General features: G+C 34.0%; 1 protein-coding gene across 5 annotated transcripts in view; it reads right to left on the bottom strand.

Annotated features, from left to right (window-relative positions):
• The window catches only part of ZMYM2 (zinc finger MYM-type containing 2), a 120,285-nt gene that overhangs the window by 64,363 nt on the left and 36,861 nt on the right, over window positions 1-19,061 (bottom strand). For 4 of the 5 annotated variants that reach the window (XM_025462771.3, XM_025462769.3, XM_035716038.2 and 1 more), the window contains 5 exons: window positions 18,123-18,408; window positions 15,990-16,155; window positions 14,990-15,202; window positions 4,131-4,202; window positions 139-289 (listed from right to left, as the gene is read on the bottom strand). In XM_025462771.3, coding sequence (XP_025318556.1) covers window positions 139-289; window positions 4,131-4,202; window positions 14,990-15,202; window positions 15,990-16,155; window positions 18,123-18,408 — 888 coding nt within the window. The remainder of the gene's footprint in view (window positions 1-138; window positions 290-4,130; window positions 4,203-14,989; window positions 15,203-15,989; window positions 16,156-18,122; window positions 18,409-19,061) is intronic. The other variant, XM_035716020.2, reaches the window with a different exon arrangement.

A 19,061-nucleotide genomic window follows, 5' to 3' on the forward strand; every position in this document is an offset into this window, starting at 1 on the left:
AAAGTTTAATGTGGTAAAATAAAAAATAGTGTATGGAGTTAAAAACAAGTATAAAAACAAAGTTATGGGGAAAGAGTAGTTAAGAAATCAGTCATGTTATTAAGGTTTTTTTTAACTTTCCAAATATCTGAAACTTACTTTGTGATTTTGCATATTTTGTCTTGTGACTGTTCATGCAAGCAGTTGAACAATATGGCTCCATATATCCATTAGGACCTATACATTGAGTCATATCAAAAAACCTGCACTGTGTTCGGCAACCAGTACAAGTGGTCAGTTTTCCATATTTCTAAAATTTGAAACATAAAAAGATAATTAAGAGAACTATAATTTAATTAGAAAAAATTATCATCTTTTTAGTACACCTTTTCTTTCTGAAAAACAATTCTGTTAATCTCTAATCAGGTTTGGTGGGTCAGAAATCTTCATCTGGATGCAAACTTAACTACAATGCAACTAAATTAGGTTCAAACAAAAGTAATGATCTCAGCTAAGTCTCCTTCAAAAAATAGGGCTTTTCTCTATTATAATTAAATAGAATCCCCACATATAGGTAAAGTAAAAACTGAAAAACAAAGGCACAGAGTCTCTTCTGTTTACCATGACACCACCTCTTTGTCATTTGATGGAATAAATTAAATGGACCTACAACATATAAGCCTTGTATCAAAGGACTAGGGTCCTTCAGAAGGATAATTTGATGTTAAATACTTTTTCCATTGAGCTGTGCTATTGTCTCAAGAACTTCTGAACTTCTCTTAAAACCAATTAATCATCTATGTATATCACATTTAAAACCTCATTCAACCACAATAAAACATTATTTTAAATGTTTTTAAACTAAAAAAAAATGTCATTTAACAGGATTTGGGGCTCTTAAGTCAAGAGATAAGAACAGTCCGATACTTCTGGCAAGAGTATTTGCCAACATGTAACTCAAAGAAACAAGGTAAAATATATAATGGTAAGACCAAAGAAGGTACATTTGAAACTTATTAGATAAAAGTAATATAACTGAAATATACACAGTTTAACAAAAATACAAATACAGCAGATGAACTGTTGTATTTGTATTAAAAACATGATAGTCACAATTAGAAATCAAGCATAAGGAAAAACAAGTCTTTAAGGTACAACTTGTGTTTGATCTCTCTTCTGAGAGGCTGGCTACACAACCATCATAAACTGTTAAATCAAATACTACATATATTACAAAATAATTGTATCCATCTTTCCACCTGATATTGAGATTTTATTCATCGTCATACCAAACAGTGTCTAGATACAATATGATGATATGAAAAGGCCTCAAAGTGTTCCATGGATGGATAACTATTAGATGTCAGGGAAGATGACAATCAGGCCAAAAATAACAAAATGGGTAAATTGCATGGAGAAATTTCATGAACGCCACAAGATTTTAGAAAATAAAGGTAATAAATTGAAGGTAAAATAATCAAAAACAAGTAACTAACATTAACATCAAAAAATGAAAAAGAAAAAATACAACTTTCTCAGCATACAACAAATAGAAGAATTTATAAAAAACCAAAACCAAAACCAAAACCAAAACCAAAAACAAAAACAAAAACTCTAGCTACTTATGTGCCAGGCATGTATGTTATATTCATTCTGATATCATAAAAAATAACCAATACTACCTAGTCCTCATTTACTTAAATATCACTTCAAGGAAGTCCTAAGTTTTGCTTTTCAAAGTGGAAATCAACTCATTCTTCAATCTCTGATAGACTGCAAAAAGAAACACTCATCAACAGTAAAAGAATGGTAACAAAGAAGAGAGAAGAGTAGCCGCAAACTTATTAAGTCTAATTACAACTCTCCCAAAATTACAAAGACAACAGAAGAAAATGCTGGTTTTTTGTTTTGAAATGACAAAATATTTTCCTGAGGCCTATATGATAACTCAAACTTTTATAATAGGAAAAGGGTCAAAGAAAACACATCAATAAAACAATGAAAGAAAAAAGAATGTTTAAAATCTGGCACCACAGTATAAATTAGGAATGCTAAAAATATCAGGACACTTGCCATTAGATCACAGGATTAGAGAGAGAAAAAGCAAGCAGCTCTTAGTAGATGTTTGTATAAGACCTGCATGTAGCAGCACCCATCAAGAACTCTTTTATCAATATAAATGTCCAACCATGTAATCTAATCTTAGATTAGATTTTTTTTTAACTTATTAGAAACATCTTTCAAGTTGACAATAATTTTATTGGCAGAATGTTAAGTAATTAGTAAGTTTTAAGACGTACCAATAAAAAGTAGACCAGTTGAATTGGGTCAAGTAAACAAGGAGCTAAGCAACTGGTCCACACTGACAAATACTTTTATCTGAAGAGAATGAGAAAGTACTATCAGAAAGATAGAATCATTAATATTGAAAATATTTTAACACAGCCACTTTCATAGCCACCACTACTTCAAAAATAAAAGGACCCATTTAACAAAAGAACATTAGTAAAAAAAAAAAAAAAAAATTCCGTTCATGCCATGTTTTCTGTTTTATGTGTAAACAATCAGAATAATAATATCTAAATCTCATTCATCCTATACATATACATTGAGTAAGGTAAAAAAATGAAATTAACTGGAACAAATTCACAATTATTATATTTCCCATGTAGGCACGGGAGAAAATAAACCTACTTAAAATTTAGTGAAAAAGAATAAGGTAGTACTAATTATAACAAGATACTGGTAAGGTAATGGTGCCTTGCATTTAAATTTCACCCAATTCCATATGAATATCATATTAATCATCACATGATTTTAAAACTTTCCCCTAATTTTTTTTATATTGTAGATAATACATACTATAACATTTTGACCAAGTAAGTAAACCACAGGGGAAGGTACTCAAGAGATAAAAGCTTGATGTACTTGAAACTGAGGGGCACTCTATTAAATGTCCTATAGTATTCAAAAATGTTAAGGTCATGAAAGACAAAGATTAGGGAACTATTTCCGATTAAAGCAGATAGGACTTCCAATCTCTGCCATGATAGAGTATAGAGACTAGACTCAACCTCCCACTTTTAAAAACCAGAAAACTATACAAAAGATAGGAAACAATGGCTTTTAAACATTCCACAAAACATAATGACTCATTATATAGAAATTTTTTTTAAAAAATCAAGCTGTAGAAACAGATCTAGAAATGACAGCTATGAAAATAGGCAAAAATGTTAAAAGAGCTATGATAAATATGCTGATATATTCAAGAAAGCAGAAGAAAACATGAACATAATGAGGCAAAGAATAAAAGGTATAAAAAAGATCCAGATGAACTTCTAGAGATGAGAAATGCAAGATCTGAGACACAAAATATACCACATGGGACTAATATTAGAAAAGATTAATAAAATTAAAGATAACAACAATAGACAGTCTCCAAAATGAAGAAGAAAAAAAAGACCAAAAAAAGAAAACAAATAATAGAGTCACAAGGACCATGGGACAGTAGCAGGATCTAATATATATAGAATTGGAGTTTCAAAAGAAGGGGGAAGGGGAGGAGATAAACATTTTTAAAGAAATAATGGCCTATGATCTGGGATTGGATCCTAAACAAGAAACAATTTTTTTTTCCATTTACTGCAAGAAACATTAATGTTTTAAGATTTAAATAAGATCAATAGATGAATTATATAGCAGTATTATGTCAATATTAAATTCCCTGTACTACAGTTATGGTAATTAATTGTATACATTTATTATTCACATATTTAGGTACTAATCTATTCATCTGGATTAAGGAATGCAATTTTGAAATTTTTTATAAAATAAAGGGTTTTTATTATCTTTGAGGTAGGCACAAAGGAGAGAGCCTTTTGTATCCTATTTAAATGTCTATTATAGACAAGTTACTAAGCATAAATTTATCTGAAAATAATTTTTAACAAATACCTAAAAGCAAACAAGCATACCACAATACATGTAAAATTTAGTGAAAAAAAGATTGCCTATGATAACATAAGAACACATTCATCACCTGACATATTTTAAGTTCATAAATCTTAATACACTTCAAAATGCATATGATTTTTCACATAATAAAGACATGAAATTGTCAAGGGCTTAACCACAGCTACATTCCTGCTTACCTCAGGCTGCATTAAGAAAGAGTCCTGCATATGGTCTCGAACCTCTTTCAGAAAGCTTGGATGGCTACCTACCTAAAAAAATATTTTAAAAGACTTTAAAATATATACATACGAAAACACTGCTTAACTGAAAGACAAGTAATCTGTAAAAGTTGATTCTTAATGGTCTGTGTCTTACGAACTCAATTCCAACTTTTAAAAATACCTATCTGTCCTATCCCTATTGCCATAATTAAATAATTTTAATTATTTTATAGGAAAAAATCATTTCATGATAAAATAATTATAAACAAATTATAAATAGACCCTTAAACTTACTTGCCTCTATGTAGACCTAGCCAAAAATAAAAAAAATTTTTTTTACTTCTTTCTCTTAGATGACAGTATATTCTAAGATCTCATTATACCCTATGGTACCTCAAAACATTCTAAATTAAGTGATTTGTAGATTGTGCAGGTAGTTTTCATTATTGGCAAAAGGGCTGTTTTTGAAACTCTTTTTACAGCACATGACAGCTTACAGCACAGTATGAATTTACATCTTTACTCTGCAGAAACCCTCTTGCTTTCCATTAAAAATACTATGCAACAAAATGGAAAATAAAATATTGAAAAAAGAAGTGTAAAGTATTATACAGTCTCCACTGCCAAGGTCTAAATTATTAAGTACCCGTATCAGTATACTCCAGAAACTAATTCAGCAATGGAGACATAAAGAACAATGGCAGCCAAGTTAAATGTTAGAGACAAAAGTCAAAAGGGGAGGGGTGGGTAAGAATAAGAAAAGATCACCATACAGTTTTAGTTCTCCCAGACTACAGTATCTTGTGTAGTGATTTGTGTAGTGATTTGAATGTGTCCCCTTATCAAGTAACAATGTATTCATGGATTTCCATATATTTACTCGAAAATTATGAACACGCAATATATGAAATTAGACATAAAAAATTTCACAGAATGAAAGATAAAAAACTTTTAATATAATTTTTATTTTATTTAATGATAGTACAAAGAATATTTCCTATATCCACTAGATTGGAATCATTTGGGGTTAGTGGAGGCTATGTGGGGAGCAGTAAGGTGGTACTCCTACTCCTCCCAGTTAGTGTGAGTCATCCAAAGCCCAGAGGGGAGCCAGAACTCCTACCCTCATCCAGCAATAACAAGGAGCTCCTCCCACCTCAATGGGTGTCAACAGTGGCCAAATGGAGAGCCTGGATTTGGAAACTACACCTGGCAATACTGAGGTTAGGCCTTCCTAGCCCTGCCAGAGCAGTGTCAAATAAAGCTAGCTAAAGAAGGTTTAAAGAAATTCAGAATATAATAACATTATACCCAAAATTTCCAGGCTTCACTTAAAAAAAAAAAAAAAAATCATGTATCCTAAATCAAAACCCAGAAAAACAATTTAAATGGAAAAAGACAATCAGTAGATACTAACAACAAAGTAGAGATTTTAGAATTACATGACAAAGATTCTAAAGCAGCTATGATAAAAATGCTTCAACAAAGAATAAAAATACACTTAACAATGAAAAAAATAGAAATTCACATCAAAAAAATAAAGATATATAAAGAACTAAATGGAAGTCCTAAGACTGAAAAAAAGGATTCTAGGATCAAGCCCCTCTCCAGCTCCCCCTGGCTTGTGCACTCTATCAAATAAACAAAATCTTAAAAAAAAAGTAACAAATATTTTTTAAAAATCAATGGATAGAGTATGTCAAAAGACAGAGGAACCAAGTGAAAGTGCTTGCAATGGCCAAAGCAAGAAAATTTTGACCAACAAAATAAAACTGTATTTTATTATAGCCCCAAATTAATATTTTATTTAAGATTTTATTCATTTATTCCTGAGAGAAAGAGAGAGAGAGAGAGGCAGAGATATAGGCAGAGGGAGAAGCAGGCTCCATACAGAGAGACCAACATGGGACTCGATCCCAGGTCTCCAGGATCAGGCCCTGAAGGCAGCTAAACCGCTGAACCACCCGTATAGCCCCAGATTATAAAATATCCATGAGTACCTACTAATGGATAGTTAATTAAATGACTAAATAAATTAATAAATGTAGGAGGAAAGACAAATTTCTTATGCAGAAAATGTCCAAGTATCTGTATACTCCACTCTAAAGGTGACAGTAACTTAATTCTCAAGAATACAAGTGCGGGGAGGGCACCTGGGTCACTCAATTTTAAGAGCTGACCCTTGATTTTGGCTCACGTCGCGATCTCAGGGCCCTGCCTCAGGCTCCAGGTGCAAGGTTTGAAGCCTACTTAAGATTTCTCTCTCTTCCTCTCCCTGTGCCCCTCACCCTCTCTTGCTGGGCACATGCTCTCTCACTTTCCAAAAAAAAAGGAGCACAACATGGAAATGGAGTAGAGACTTTACAATGGAAAATCCTGACAAATGCTACTGCAGCAAAATGATCAACATAAACTTCAACAGTCATTTTAAATCATGTTGATAGATATACTCTTGTACATGATGAAAATGGCAAAAGCATAAAAAGTAAACATCTCTGTAATATTCCTCAACACCCATAGCTCCAATCTACCTAATGATCATTAAAAAAATCAGGAAAATTCCAATAGAGGGACATCTTAAATATACCTAAATCCTAAAAACCGTCAAGGTCATCAAAAACAAAAGAGTCAAAAAAAAAAAAAACAAAGTCTGAGAAATATCACAACCAAGATTAGCCTAAGGTGACATGATTACTGAATATAATGTGGTATCCTAGATGGGATCCTGGAACAGAAAATGGACATTATAAAAGATAAGGAAATCTGAATAAAGTATGGACTTCACATAACAAATCTATTAATGCCAGTTCATTAACTGCAACAAATGTTATCTACTGATAACATCAAGTACAAAGAATCCTCAATTAGATTTTCCACCAATTTCCCATCAGAGGCCATCGAAGCCAAAAGGTAGTAAGATGACATATATAAAATGATAAAAGAAAAAAATCTTTCAAACAAAAATACTCCGTCTGGCAAAACTATTATCCAAACATGAAAAAGAAATAAAGACATATAGAAAAACTGACAGAAGTTCTTACTACTAGAACTATTCTACAAGAAATGCTAAAGAGAGTCAAAGATTTATGCTGAAGTGGAAACTAGACAGTAATTCACACAGAATGAAATAAGGATCTTTAGTAAAAGTAATTACATGGACAAATATAAAATGCAGTGTTGCTGTATTTTTGGTTTGTAAGTCCACTTTATGTTTCCTACATGATTTTAAGGATAAATGCATAAAACATAATTGTATATCTGTTATTTATGCTAACAATGTTTACAATGTCATTTATTACAACATAAATGGGGGCAGGATATATAGGAGCAGAGTTCTTAAATGCTAATTAAGTTATAAACTCAAATTAGATATCAACTAGAATGTTAACCACATTCAGCAGCATATTGAAAGTATTATATACCACAACCAAGTGGGATTTATCTCAGTAATGCAAAGAGTGGTTCAATAGAAGATAACGAATGTAATAAAATACATGAACTAAGTAAAAACCACATGATAACGTCAAATGGTAAAGAAAGTTTGACAAGATCCAACACTTTTAAGATTAAAAATAAAACTCAACAAGAATAGAATACTATCTCAACATAGTTAATGCCATATATGAACAACCCACAGGTAACATCAGAATGAACAAAGACACAAGGCTTTCCCTCCAAGATCAGAAACAAAAAATGGCTGCACAATTTCATCACTTCTAGTCTACAAAATATTTAAAGTTCTAGCCAGAACACTTAAGAAAAAGAAATAAAAGGCTATTTGCAGATGACATAACTCTATATGGAGAAAATCCCAAGGGATCCACAATAAAGCTACTAGAACTAATAAATTAAACAAAGTTGCAGGTACAAGATCAACACTTAAATACTAGCTGTATTTCTAAACACTAGGAATGTACAATCTGAAAAGGAAATTAATAAAGTAATTCCATCAACAATAGTGTTCCAAAGAATAAATTATCTATATATAAATAAATATACCCAAGGAGGTGAAGACTTGTATGCTGAAAACTACAAACTGCTGAGAGAAATAAAGAAAGGTCTAAATGAATGGGGAAGACATCCCATATTTACAGACAGGAAGATTTAACATAGCTGAAGTGTCAATACTACTCAAAGCAATCTACAAGTTCAATGCAATCACTATCAAAATTTTAATAGCCTTTTCTGGAGAAATGGAAAAGCTGAGATCTTCAAATTCATATAACATTGGAATGGGTCTACAATACTCAATCTTTAAACAAAGTTGGAAGAATCATTTCCTAATTTCAAAACTTACTACAAAGACACAGTTATCATAACAGTTTGGTACTTGCATTAGAACAGACATGTAGACCAATGGAATACACAATGAGTTCAGAAATAAAACTACCCATCTACAGCCAATTAATATTTGACAAGTATACAAGTCCATTCCATGGGTAAAAAATACTCTCTTCAACAGACAGATGATGCTGGGACAACTTAGATTTCCATATACAAATGAATTAAGCTGGATGCCTGTCTCATCATAAGCACAAATTAATTCAAAATGGACCATACACCTAAATATAATAATAAAACCATAAAGCTGCTAAAAGAAAACACCGGGATAAGCCATCTTAATTTGGCAACAAATTCTTAGATAGGGTACCAAAGACATAATCAATAGAGGAAAAAAAGAGGGTAACTGGACTTTATTAACATTCATATTTTTTATATCAAATGACATTATCAAGAAAGTAAAAAAGGCAACCAATATATGGGAGATATTATCTGCAGCCATGTATCAAATAAGGGATCAAGGGCACCTGGGTGGTGCAGTCAGTGAAGTGGCTGACAATCTTAGTTTTGGCTTGGGTGGTGAACTCCAGGTTCTCAGATCCAGCCCTGTGAGGGCCTTTGTGCTCTGTACTGGACGTGGAGTTTGCTCAGAACATTCTCTCTCTCTCCCTGAGCCCCTGTGCCCCACATTCAGGTTTGGGCACTCTCTTTCTCTCTCTTTTGCTCTCTTTCAAATGAATAAATAAGTCTTTAAAAAAAAAAACTTAAATGAGGGATTAATATTCAGAATATATATATATTTTTAAAAACCCTCCTGGGGCACCTGTGTGGTTCAGTTGGTTAAACGTCTGCCTTCAGCTCATGTCATGATCCCAGGGTCCTGGGATCAAGACCCACTTCAGGCTCCCTGCTCAGTACAAAGTCTCCTTCTCCTCCCCTTCCTTCTGCCCCTCACCAGTTTGTTTTCTCTCTCAAATAAATAAAATCTTTAAAAAAAAAAAAAAAAAAGAAAGAAACATTTGAATCTGTTTCTATTTCTCTTTGTGGGGCAGTTCATTGCTAACCATCTCTATTTCGTCTATGGAAATTTCTCTGCCTTATATCTGCTTGGAGTCAATTTAAGAAAATTATGCTTTCACGGAAAATCAGGGTTGGTTTTCAACATTTTTATATAAAGTTGTATACAAAGTACTCCCTTTTAAAAGATTTTCTTCAATTTCCTCTGTTTTGATGGTAAATACACCTTGTCATTTCTTATTTTTGTAATCTGGGAATTTCTAAACCTCTTACCCTAATCTCTTGCTCTAGTTTTTCATGGGCCTGACTTATACAAGCATTCTGGATTATTTTGGTAGTTTTAATTTCCTAACTCCTTAATTTCTACTTTTATCTTTATTTCTTTTCTTCTCTTTTTAGTTTGTTTTCTTTTTACAACTTTTTGAGTTAAATATTTAATTCACTTTTTTTATTGTTTTAATCATGTAAAGGTATTAATTTTGCTCTTGAGCATTTTTTAAAGCAAATATAACACTAAATGGGGTATGTTTTTGGGTACCTAAATGTATCCAAAAAAAGGGTAATTAAGGACCAATGTCACTTAATAAATACCACTGGGAAAGTACTAAATGTAAACAATGACAACTAAATATTTAAAATAATGACCTGGTATGGTTTAAAATTCTAGCAATGCAAGACTGGTTGGATGGACTACAAAATTCATTAAGATAATTCACATATTAACAGAATAAAAGCAGAGGAAAAAAAAATCAATCACTTCCATAGAAATGGAAGACCTTTAAAACACACTCATTTTTGATAAAATACTTAATAAAACAAAATTCAATCAGTAATTCTTTATTTTTTTTTTAATTTTTATTTATTTATGATAGTCACACAGAGAGAGAGAGAGAGGCAGAGACATAGGCAGAAGGAGAAGCAGGCTCCAGGCACCGGGAGCCCGATGTGGGATTCGATCCCGGGTCTCCAGGATCGTGCCCTGGGCCAAAGGCAGGCGCCAAACCGCTGCGCCACCCAGGGATCCCTCAGTAATTCTTTAATATGGTAATATATTCAGCTCAACCCTAAAGCCAGCATCTAATTTAATAAGGAAACATCAAAGGCATTCCCACTGGAAAAACAAAGATATTTACTATTTCCATTATTTAAAACCGTATTTGAGTTTTTGGAAAAACAATTAGGCAAGACAAAATAATAATAGGGATGAGAAATGTAAAGAAAGACCTAAACATTCTTTATTTGCAGGTGGTATGATGGTTTAGTTAAAAATTCAAGAAAATTAACCAATCATTATTTAGTTAGATAGCAGGTATTTGAATTCAATTTAAAAAAACACATGCAAAAAAAATAAATAAATAAATAAATAAATAAAAATAAAAAAAAATAAAAAAATAAAAAAACACATGCACACATATATGTATACACACACATAAAATAATGGAAAAGAAAAACTCATTTAAAATAGCAACAGAGGGGATCCCTGGGTGGCGCAGCGGTTGAGCGCCTGCCTTTGGCCCAGGGCGCGATCCTGGAGACCCGGGATCAAATCCCACATCGGGCTCCCGGTGCATGGAGCCTGCTTCTCCCTCTACCTACGTCTCTGCCTCTCTCTCTCACTCTCTGTGTGTGTGACTATCATAAATAAATAAAAATTAAAAATAAAATAATAAAATAAAATAAAATAGCAACAGAGGGAGGGGATCCCTGGGTGGCTCAGCAGTCTGGCACCTGCCTTCAGTCCAGGGCCTGATCCTGAAGTCCCAAGATCAAGTCCTGCGTCAGGCTCCCTGGGAGGAGCCTGCTTCTCCCTCTGCCTGTCTCTCTCTCTCCCTGTCTCTCATGAATAAATGAATGAAACATTTTTTAAAGGCGGGAGGGGGCATCTTGGCTCAGTTGGTTAAAGTAGCTGCTGTTGGTTCAGGTTATAATCTTAGGGTTCTGGGACTTGGCCCCTATTCTGGCTCCCTGCTCAGGGAAAAGTCGGCTTCTCCCTTTCCCTCTGAACCAGTCCCGGCTTGGGCACTAGCTCACAATCTCTCAAATAAATAAAATCTTTAAAAATAACTGAACTGAAATAAAATTAATAAAATAAAATAAAATAAAATAAAATAAAATAAAATAAAATAAAATAAAATAAAATAAATAAAATAAAATAAAATAAATTAAATTAAATTAAAATAGCAACAGGGGTGGCCTGGGTGGCTCAGTCAATTAAGCATCCGACTCTTGGTTTCTACTCAGGTCATGATTCTCAGAGTTGTGAGATCAAGCCAGTGGAGTTTGCTTAGGATTCTCTCCCTTTCCCTCTCCCTCCCCCTCTACCCTTCCCCCTCCTGGTGGGCACATGCATATGAGTGCACACCCACAGTCTCTCTCAAATAAATATCTTTAAAATAGCAACAAAAAGGGACGCCTGGGTGGCTCAGCAGTTGATTGAGCATCTGCCTTTGACTCAGGGTGTGATCCTGGAGTCCCACATTGGACCCCCTGCATGGAGCCTGCTTCTCCTTCTGCCTATGTCTCTGCCTGTGTGTGTGTGTGTGTGTGTGTGTGTGTGTCTCTAATGAATAAATAAATAAAATCTTTTAAAAAATAAAATAGCAACAAAAAGATAAAATATTTATGAATAAGCTTAAGAATACTGATATAAAAATAAAATGAAATCCCTTGTTCTATGATATTTTGACATCGTTAAGGATGCGGATTCTTAAGGACAGTCACGTGAACGCTGATAATATTTGCCCATAATTCAGCAATATGCCAGAATAAATTCCATTAAATGTATTAAAGATTTAAATATTAAAATGAAACCTTGCAAACATTAAAAGGAAAATATGAAAAATATTCCTTTATATTCTGAGAGTAAGGAAAGTGCATAAAACAAAATCCAGAAGTAATAAAACTGTTAAATTTGACAAAAAGGGACACCTGGGTGGCTCAGTGGTTGAGTGCCTGCCTTCGGCCCAGGGCATGATCCTGGAGTCCTAGGATGGAGTCCCACATCAGGCTCCCTTCATGGAGCCCACTTCTCTTTCTGCCTATGTCTCTGCCTCTCTCTGCATGTCTCCCATGAATAAATAAATAAAATCTTCAAAAAACATGTTTTTTGACAATAAAATTTACAACTTTACATAACAAAAATTTATATAAGCATCCAATCACAGTTACATATAACATGGCAGGGTATCATTACATATTAGTGCCACATAAACTTTATAAAAAGTCGAACCATGTTAGAAGTCAAAGACAATGGTTTTCTCTTTTTTTTTAAGATTTTATTTATTTATTTGAGAAAGATACAGAGATAGTAAGAGAGCATGAGCAGTAAGGAAGGGAACGTTCAGCAGGGAGCCTGTCTCGGTCTTGATCCCAGGACTCATGACCTGAGCTGAATGTAGGCCCCCTTTTTTTTTTTTTTTTAAGATTTCATTTATTTACTCATGAAAGACACAGGGAAAGAGAGAGAGACATAGGCAGAGGGAGAAGCAGGCCCCATGCAGGGAGCCCGTTGCGGGACTCGATCCTGGGTCTCCAGGATCAGGTCCTGGGCCGAAGGCAGGCGCCAAACCGCCGAGCCACCGGGCTGCCCCTGATGTCGGCACTTAATTGACTGAGCCACCCAGGCATCCTGACAGTGTATCTGAGGAGGTAGAAGGAGATTAGTAATTGGGAGAGAACACAAAGGGGCTAAACTGGTAATGTTAAGTTTCTTGAAGTAGATCTTAAAAATCAAGAAGAAAGGCTTATATTTCATTTTTTTAAATAACACTATGAGACAAGGATTGCTATTTCTACAACTTTACACAGGGTAAACAAGGCAAGGCATGAAAGAGGTTAAATAATTTGCTCAGGACACAGATGGATGATTGGTGGGGCCAGGATTTTAACCCACACCAACTTACTAAAGCCAGCATTCTTAACCAAACTTTCCATATATCAGAAGATAATAAATGCAACCTAATCATCAAACAGATAATATTAAAATACAATAAAATGATTAGGAAGTAATAGGTTTGGGGTTTTTTTGTTTGTTTTTTTATTATTATTTATGAGAGACATAGAAAGAGAGAGAGAGAGAGGGAGAGACACAGGAGGAGGGAGAAGCAGGCTCCTTGCCAGGAGTCCGACGTGGGACTCGATCCCAGGACTCCAGGATCGCGCCCTGGGCCAAAGGCAGGCACTAAACCACTGAGCCACCCAGGGATCCCCGGAAGTAATAGGTTTTGAGTATTTATTTTGTTTCCAATAATGTTAAGGTCTGAAGTTTGTTCCCCCAAAATTCCTATGTTGAAGCCCTACTCCTAATGAGATTATATTTGGAATTGAGCCTATACGAAGGCAGTTAAGGTTAGTAAGTCCTAATCAGACAGGACTAATATCCATCCTTATAAAAGGAAGAGATCAGATATTCCCTTCTCCTCCCCTCCCCTCACCAACCACCCTTTTGCAAAGAGGAAAGACCATGTGAGGACACTACAAGAAGCAAGGCTATCTACAAGGCTAAAAGAGCAGCCTCACAAGAATCCAATCCAGAAAGGTACCGGGATCTTAGACTTGTAGCCTCCAGAACTATGAGAATATAAATTTGTTATTTGAGCCCTCTAGTCTGGTATTTTGTTATGGCAGCCCCAGCAGACTAATAAAAATTTATCTATCTATTATTTTTTAAAGTGTGTTTTTAATAACGTACAAATTTCCTAAAAATTTAACTTGGGCAGTCATAAAAAAGGAGGAAAGTCCATATATCACTGATAATGATTTCCAAGATATTAGACTCTTTTAAACATTAACAGATATTAGACTCTACTAGATATTAATAGTTTTTTAATAACTCACAAATTTCCTGAAAATTTAACTTGAGCAGCCATTAAAAAAAAGAGAAAAGTCCTTGATAGACAATGATTTCCAAGATATACTATGAAGTGAAAAACGGAAGATGCAGCATAGTACATACAGTATGCTCTTTTCTACAGACAAAAGAGAAACTAAGAAGCAATTACATATTTTCTTAATTTTTCATAAGGAACAGAACACATAAAATATTAAGAACTGAAAAGCTAATGCCTATAAAAGATGAGAAGAAAAAAAAAAAAAAGATGAGAAGAAATCAAAAGAAGAAATAGGAGCTACTTTTCTCTGAATGTATGTTTTTATGTACACTTCACTTTTGAACCACATGTATATATTCAAAAACAAACTAAATCAAAAGACCTTAACATTGAAATATAAGTAAGATAATCATTCCTAAGCTAAACTTTAAAATTGTACTTGGAACTCTTCTCCTTTACCCATAAACAATATTTCAAAAGAGGAATCATTCTGCCAGCATTTACCATTATATGTAAAATCACAATGTCTGAAAATCTACATACATCAGTATTCATTTGGGTTAGGTCAACTCTAAGAGTTGAAGAAAATAATGGAATTAAATGAGATTCCAGAATAAACCTAGTTAATAAATACTGCTAAAGTAAAACTATTACGGCAACTTAAAAATATTCAAAAGAATGGCCAATTCTGATTAGATCATGAATTACCTGTTTGTATTCACTGACACAACTTTGACAGCAAAATCTTTTCTGCTGACCATCGATCACCAGGACATTGTTTCCAGCACCTTTGCTCGGCAGGTACTCTCCACACTGCTCACAGCAATTCATTATTAAACCATTAGCCATTCTGTATCTATTAAAGCAGTGGTCACTGCACAGCTTATGAGTCATATTTTTAAAGCTAACTTCATGGCGAATCTAAAAACAAGCAAACAAAATTTTAAAGACCAATGAGTATCACACGTAGCTAAATAACAAGGTGCTCCAACAGAAAGAAAACAACTCAATGATTTTTCTGTGGAAGGCTTATTTAGGCAAAGAGAAAGAAAATAGCTTTCATTTTCTTTGAACTATTTTTATACACACAAGAAATACATGTATGGCAGAGGGGGAACCACTAGTGAATTATTACAAACTTCTCTAGAGTTATCTAAAAATGATAGGAAACAACTCAGGTTGGATATTGTTAATATAAAATTCTAAAACAGATTGAAAAATCTTTAGACCAATCCAAAAGGAACTAAAATTAAGTACATTGCTCTAGAAAGGGAGGAGAGAACCAATATTATAAAAAATTCAAATGATATGTAGAGTACACAGGTTTTTCTTCAAACAAATACAGAAATGTTAATACATCAGTAATGTGAAGTTATCAAAAAATAGTCTCTCCACTTATTCTCCTTCTTAAGCATTCTAGTCTGTTGTCTTTTGGTAATCAGCCTATGTGTTTAAACACTATGGTTTTGGCTCTCTCTACATGTTCCAAACCTCAAGAAAAAGTCAACTAATATTAAATTTTAGTATTTCCTAAATCATGCTCCCCATGTGAGAATGGGATTACATAATGGGATATTATTATAAGATAAATTTTATATATCATCTGTTTTAAGGAAATACATACTGATCAGTTTATCCTAACTATTAAATAATGTTAAGAATATTTCCATTATTTAGAACTAAAGAGAGAAGGCACAAAAATACAAACCTCTGTTAGTTTACCACAAATTGTACATCTTGATTTATTTAGAGCTCCTTTAGTAGGATTCTGTTTGTCCTCATAGAGAGACAAACAAGATGTACTACAGAATTCCTGGAAGGATTCACTTGAATCCACTTGAGCAACAATGGTTCCTTTCATTGTAGTTATATCTCTGAAAAATAAGCAAGACAACTTAAAGCAAAATTCTATTTTTAAAAAAATCAAATATAAGAGTAATAACTAACATTTCTAATTTCTATAAATTGAACCATGTGAATCAAATACCATTTAGATCCATGAAATCACTTTTACTATTTAAAACCTCTTGGCAATAAAATTTTAATACAAAAGATTAAAAAACAAAAGTATTTTATACTATTAAATCTTTGCCAGTACTCAATTTATCTTCAAACTCCTTAACAAGGCTTCAAGATATTGGAAACACTTTTTTAAAAAGTTATTACTTACAAGGAGTTTAATGTCCAGGTCTAATCCCCTGAGGTATGAATTTGTAATACCTAGTCAATTCCTTTCCCATGCATAAGTAGAAAGTCTGAAAGATCTAGGTCACAGAGATGACAGATATTCTAGAGAAGATAACTGAACTTAAGTACACCTCCATATCCATAACCCAAAACAACCCTACCTACCATTCTACACAGCTCTCCAAATGCAATTAGCAATCAAAAAAACAATACTGATGACATGTGACAATTCCCTTTAATAAAATTCTGAATTTTGAGGTCCTATGTTACAGTATGCAAAAGGCTACTACTATAAAGCAATCTAAAAACTGTATGATTGTTCCAATATTTGAATTCAATTTATACAGAACACTAAGGCTTTTTCAAAGTTCTAAGATCTAAAAAATATCGTCACAAACATAGGCTGCTCCAAAATATGGTAGGCTCCAGGCTCAGCACGGATCTAAGTGCAGGGCTTGAACTCACAACCCTGAGACCAAGACCAAAGCTGAAACTGAGTTGGATGTTTAACGGACTAAGCTACCCAGATGCTCCAATATTCCATTTATTTTTAACTAGTGGAAGCCAGACCTAAAAATTGGCAGAAGAGAGAACTGTCTCTCTCCAAGGCTATCAAAAAACTGGTACCTGAGTCTTAAAACCGTGAGCAGGAGCACCTAGATGGCTCAGTTGGTTAAGCATCTGCCTTAGACTCAGGTCATGACCCCAGGATCCTGGGATAGAGCCAGAATCTGCTCCCTGTTCAGCAGAGGGACAGCTTCTCCCTCTCTCTCTGCCACTCCCCCTGCTTGTACTTGCTTGCTCCCTCTGTCAAATAAATAAATAAAATCTTTAAAAATAAATAAATAAAATCTAAAGACATGCCAATTTAAAATGATCTTAAAATGAAGATAGTGCAAAATCTGACCTATTTTTATATAGTACTAGTTATAAATAAACTGCAAAACAATATTATCTTGCCAAAATTAAATTCTAATAATTAGTAATGTGAATAAGCTGTATGCATTTTGACAAATGTCAAGGAGTCCAATGGAGATTACAGACAAAATTACAAGGGCCTTAAATCAACCTCAGAGCACCTGGCTGGCTCAGTCATTTGGGTATCTGACTCTTGACTTTGGCTAGGGTCATGGTCTCATGGCATGAGCCTCAAATCCAGCTCCACACTCAGCATGAAGTCTGCTTAGGATGCTCTCTCTCTCCCTCTCCCTCTGCACAACCCCCTCTACCCCGCATGCTCACGTGCTGTCTTTCTCTCTCTCAAATAAATCAATAAATCTTTTATAAATAAAGAAATAAACAAACCCCAAAGTCTGCCCAATAGGAAGTCTTTTACCATAAGCCACCTGGTGTGGTAGAAAAGCCTCCAAAGCCATTACACATTTGAGTTTGGCTTTAAGATTTAAACAACTAGCTTACTAATTTTTCAAACACCATAATTCACCTCTTAGACTCATGATTTCCCTAAAATTATATACCACCAATATTCAATCATATGGAATGATGTTGAAAGGTAAACCTTACCTACATTTGTGATGAGCAAAGCATAACCTACAGACTTGTTGGACCACTCTGTTGTACACCTGAAACTAATGTAATACCATGTGTCAACTATACTTCAATTAAAAAAAAAGAAAAGAAAAGAAAACCTTACTTTTTACACATAACACAAAGTTTCTTTGGAGCAGGCTTGTGAGAGAAGGAGGAAAGGCAGGTGGTAGAACAAAAGAGGTGAGCTGATCCTTTTCGTTGATAAGCTGTCTGTCCCTTCTGTAAAGGTTTTTTGCAGTTTGCACAAGTGACTTTAACTGGTTTAGTGGGTTGTTGCTGTGCAGAAGGCTGGAAAATTTGTTTAGGAAGTGAGGCCACTGGTGATAAAGAATCCACCCCTGGTTGTTTCTGATTACGAGGAAATGAAGCTGACTGGGAAATCCAGGAATCTTAAAAACAAAATGCACAAGGAAAAGTAATGAAACAGGTATTTATACACACTGAAAATGCTATCAAACAGTTTTAACCTCCCATCTAGTACTAGTACACATTTTAGACATTAATAAGGCAATAGTACAGTAGAGAGGTATAAACCAAGGTTTTGGCCTAAGAATGCCTGGTTGACATTTAGACTCCACCTACTAGAATCAAAAGTAATTTAAACTCTGTGCCTGGGACGCCTGGGTGGCTCGGTGGTTGAGCATCTGCCTTTGGCCTAGGGCATGATCCTGGAGTCCCAGGATGGAGTCCCACATCAGGCTTCCTGCATGGAGCCTGCTTTTCTCTCTATGTCTCTGCCTTTCTCTCTGTGTCTCTCATGAATAAATAAAATCTTTAAATAAATAAATAAACTGTGCCTAACTCTTTTCTAAACTGGAAATTGTAACAACTTCATACAAATGGTAACATTAAAGAGAATATATGCAATAAATACATGCAATGAATCAGAGTGACTAGAACAGAGGAAGCACTAAAAGATATTAGGCATTATTTATTAAACTGAAATATTAAGTAAGGAAAACTTACATCAACATAATAAAATCTTGACCAGTTAGAACCTTTGACAAATATAGTACAGGTCTGATAAAGTTTATATAAGGTT

Source organism: Canis lupus, chromosome 25 (genome assembly GCF_003254725.2).
Source record: "Canis lupus dingo isolate Sandy chromosome 25, ASM325472v2, whole genome shotgun sequence".
Lineage (NCBI taxonomy): Eukaryota > Metazoa > Chordata > Mammalia > Carnivora > Canidae > Canis > Canis lupus.